The sequence below is a fragment of the Formica exsecta genome, unplaced genomic scaffold, assembly GCF_003651465.1.
Source record: "Formica exsecta isolate Colony F162 unplaced genomic scaffold, ASM365146v1 scaffold512, whole genome shotgun sequence".
In the NCBI taxonomy this organism is placed as follows: domain Eukaryota; kingdom Metazoa; phylum Arthropoda; class Insecta; order Hymenoptera; family Formicidae; genus Formica; species Formica exsecta.
In genome coordinates, this window is record NW_021852364.1 from 919,398 (window position 1) to 921,796 (window position 2,399).

General features: G+C 35.6%; 1 protein-coding gene across 1 annotated transcript in view; it reads right to left on the reverse strand.

Moving 5' to 3' along the window:
• Nucleotides 1-2,393, reverse strand: part of LOC115241833 (nuclear receptor coactivator 2-like) — a 143,490-nt gene extending 141,097 nt beyond the window's left edge. The window contains exon 1 of the mRNA XM_029817772.1: nucleotides 2,074-2,393. Within this exon, the coding sequence (XP_029673632.1) occupies nucleotides 2,074-2,102 (29 nt within the window). The 5' untranslated portion in view covers nucleotides 2,103-2,393. The remainder of the gene's footprint in view (nucleotides 1-2,073) is intronic.
• Between the last annotated feature and the right edge of the window lie 6 nt (nucleotides 2,394-2,399).

Genomic DNA, 2,399 nt, shown 5'->3' on the forward strand with positions numbered 1-2,399 from the left:
GAAAAAGGAGCAACCGGCAAGAGGGGGATCTCTCGGCGCTCTATCAAAGGATCTACTCTCTTCCCTCTCTCCTTAAACCTAAATATAACGGCCAAGTCAAGTGCACATCCTTTCCTCGATCACTCCACGCGCCATATTGGGCGCACACGTGGAATCGCGACAAGTCGAGCACTCCGAGTTTATTTTTAATTTCTATTATATTAAAATTATCGTAGATTGCCCTAAATTTCTCCGTATGTGAACCATGTTACGAAACAATTTACGAATTTTAAGTTAGTTAAAAGAGCACAGACAAAATTGTCCTACTTCTGGTTATTCACATGCTGACATATAATTCACCTGGTTTATTATAAACGTTACCTAATTTCTCGTTTTCGACCTACGGTCAAGCTCGACGATCGAGCTGCAACGGCGCACGCGTCGCAATTCTGGAAATTAAGAGCCGATAGCGTGACGTCATTGGCATCTCTGACGTAGTTCCAGCATGGTATTAAACCCGCCGACCGGTAACCCGGTCAGGACATTACCCTAAATAACTAAAACATCCTAATAACCTGCGGAGCGTCGAACAATGAACGTCTGTCTATAAGGGGGAACTTATAAATGCCAATCTCCATCCTAATTTACACCGCTTGACATTTCGCGGAACGATAGGAATATCGATACCCCAATTTCGATAGATGTAACTTAAATCGGATTCTCGAATAACGGGACGGAAACGTATTTTCGAGCACGAAACGTTTGAAGATTTGACGTAAAAGAACTGCACATATTTACTGCCGTATATTTACATTTCTTATGGAAGAAGAATCTATGTATGTGTAAGGCATACTCTCTAATAAAAAAATATTTTTTTATTAGAAAAGATTTTGAAGAAAGTGTCAAGTGTAAAATAAAGTCTGTAAATTTTAATGTAAATTATAAAAATTTAGGAGATATAAAACATCTATCTTTTTCATGCTTTTTCCCTTAAATAGATAAAATATTATTTTTGACAAACGAGATTTTTTTTTTGTATCTCGAGACTTTTTATTTTTGGCACTTGTAGAATTTCTATGTCAAGTCTTCATTAATAACATGTTCAACAGTGGCTATTTGAAGTACTGTGTAAACGATTAAATCCAATTAGACCCAATTTCTCTATGAATTTATATTCGATTAGAAACATATTCGATTGTATATAAAGAGCAACGTATATACGAGTTACGTATGTAAAGAGCAATTGGCAGGCATTTTCGATTCGAAATTTTTCATTCAACGACTACGTCTTATAAGTTAGCGGAACAAAATGAGCAGAATCAATTCTAATTAATATTTTTATTTGTTGCTCATTTGTTGCTAAAAAGTTGCCAACAAATAAAAATATTAATTAAAATTGATTCTGCTCATTCTGTTCCGCTAACTTATAAGACGTTCAACGACTTGTATCTAAAATTGGGGCACATATATGTTCTTCGTTAAACGTGAGCTTATAAAAATTGGATTTAATCGCTCTTGAATTAATCAAAGCCGTAACCGGACGCTATAATTAAATCGGGCAATTTGCAAGCATTATCAGTTAGTTAAAATAGTTCACGAAACAGTAATAAGTCACTTTTTATAACTGCCAGAAACTGTTTCATTATAAATAAAGAGTTTACCCGAAAAATGTATGAAATATAATTTTTTATACAACAATAAATTTTTTACACGCTTTATATTTAAACAATTATTATTTTTCTTCAATAATTGTAACTCTGCAAAGTTTCAAATTTTAATATTTTGTCAAAGTTTTTTAACTAAAATTTTATCACAAAATATTATATTGATATTATATAATATTTAAAAAAAAAAATATTGTTTTTAAACAGTTTGATTTAAATTCCGCTACAGGTGTTATGTGAACTTATTTATCGTCTTCGCACTGGAAAGTCTACGTGCAACATATTCCCGAGACATTAACTGCCTCGTTCTCCAAAAATTATTGCCTCACATTGTTCTCAAACTGCCCGATTTAATCTTGTCGGGCGCCGTGAAGGCTCGCACGACAAATGATAATTGTAACCAAGACAAATGGATCTGTGAAAGACTCACCCTGCATTTTCAGCGGCAGCAATGGACATGTGCCTCCTCTCATCGAGAGTGGGCGCGGCGTCGAATTGCCGAGGGAGATCCGTGGTAATGAATTGAGAGTCACCCGTGCACGCGAGAGATGTTCTTCTCTCTCTTTCTCCCTCTCGTTCCCTTCGTGCGGACACTACCCTCGTGCACCAAGAAAGCTTTTCTCACCACTACACTGTCGATATCACCACTAAGCGAGGTCGTTAACCATCACTCGCGGCACCAGTATCACAGAAATATCAACACTCTTCGTCGCGATTAAAATTAAAAAAAAAAAAAAAAAAAAAAGTGAAGAAAAA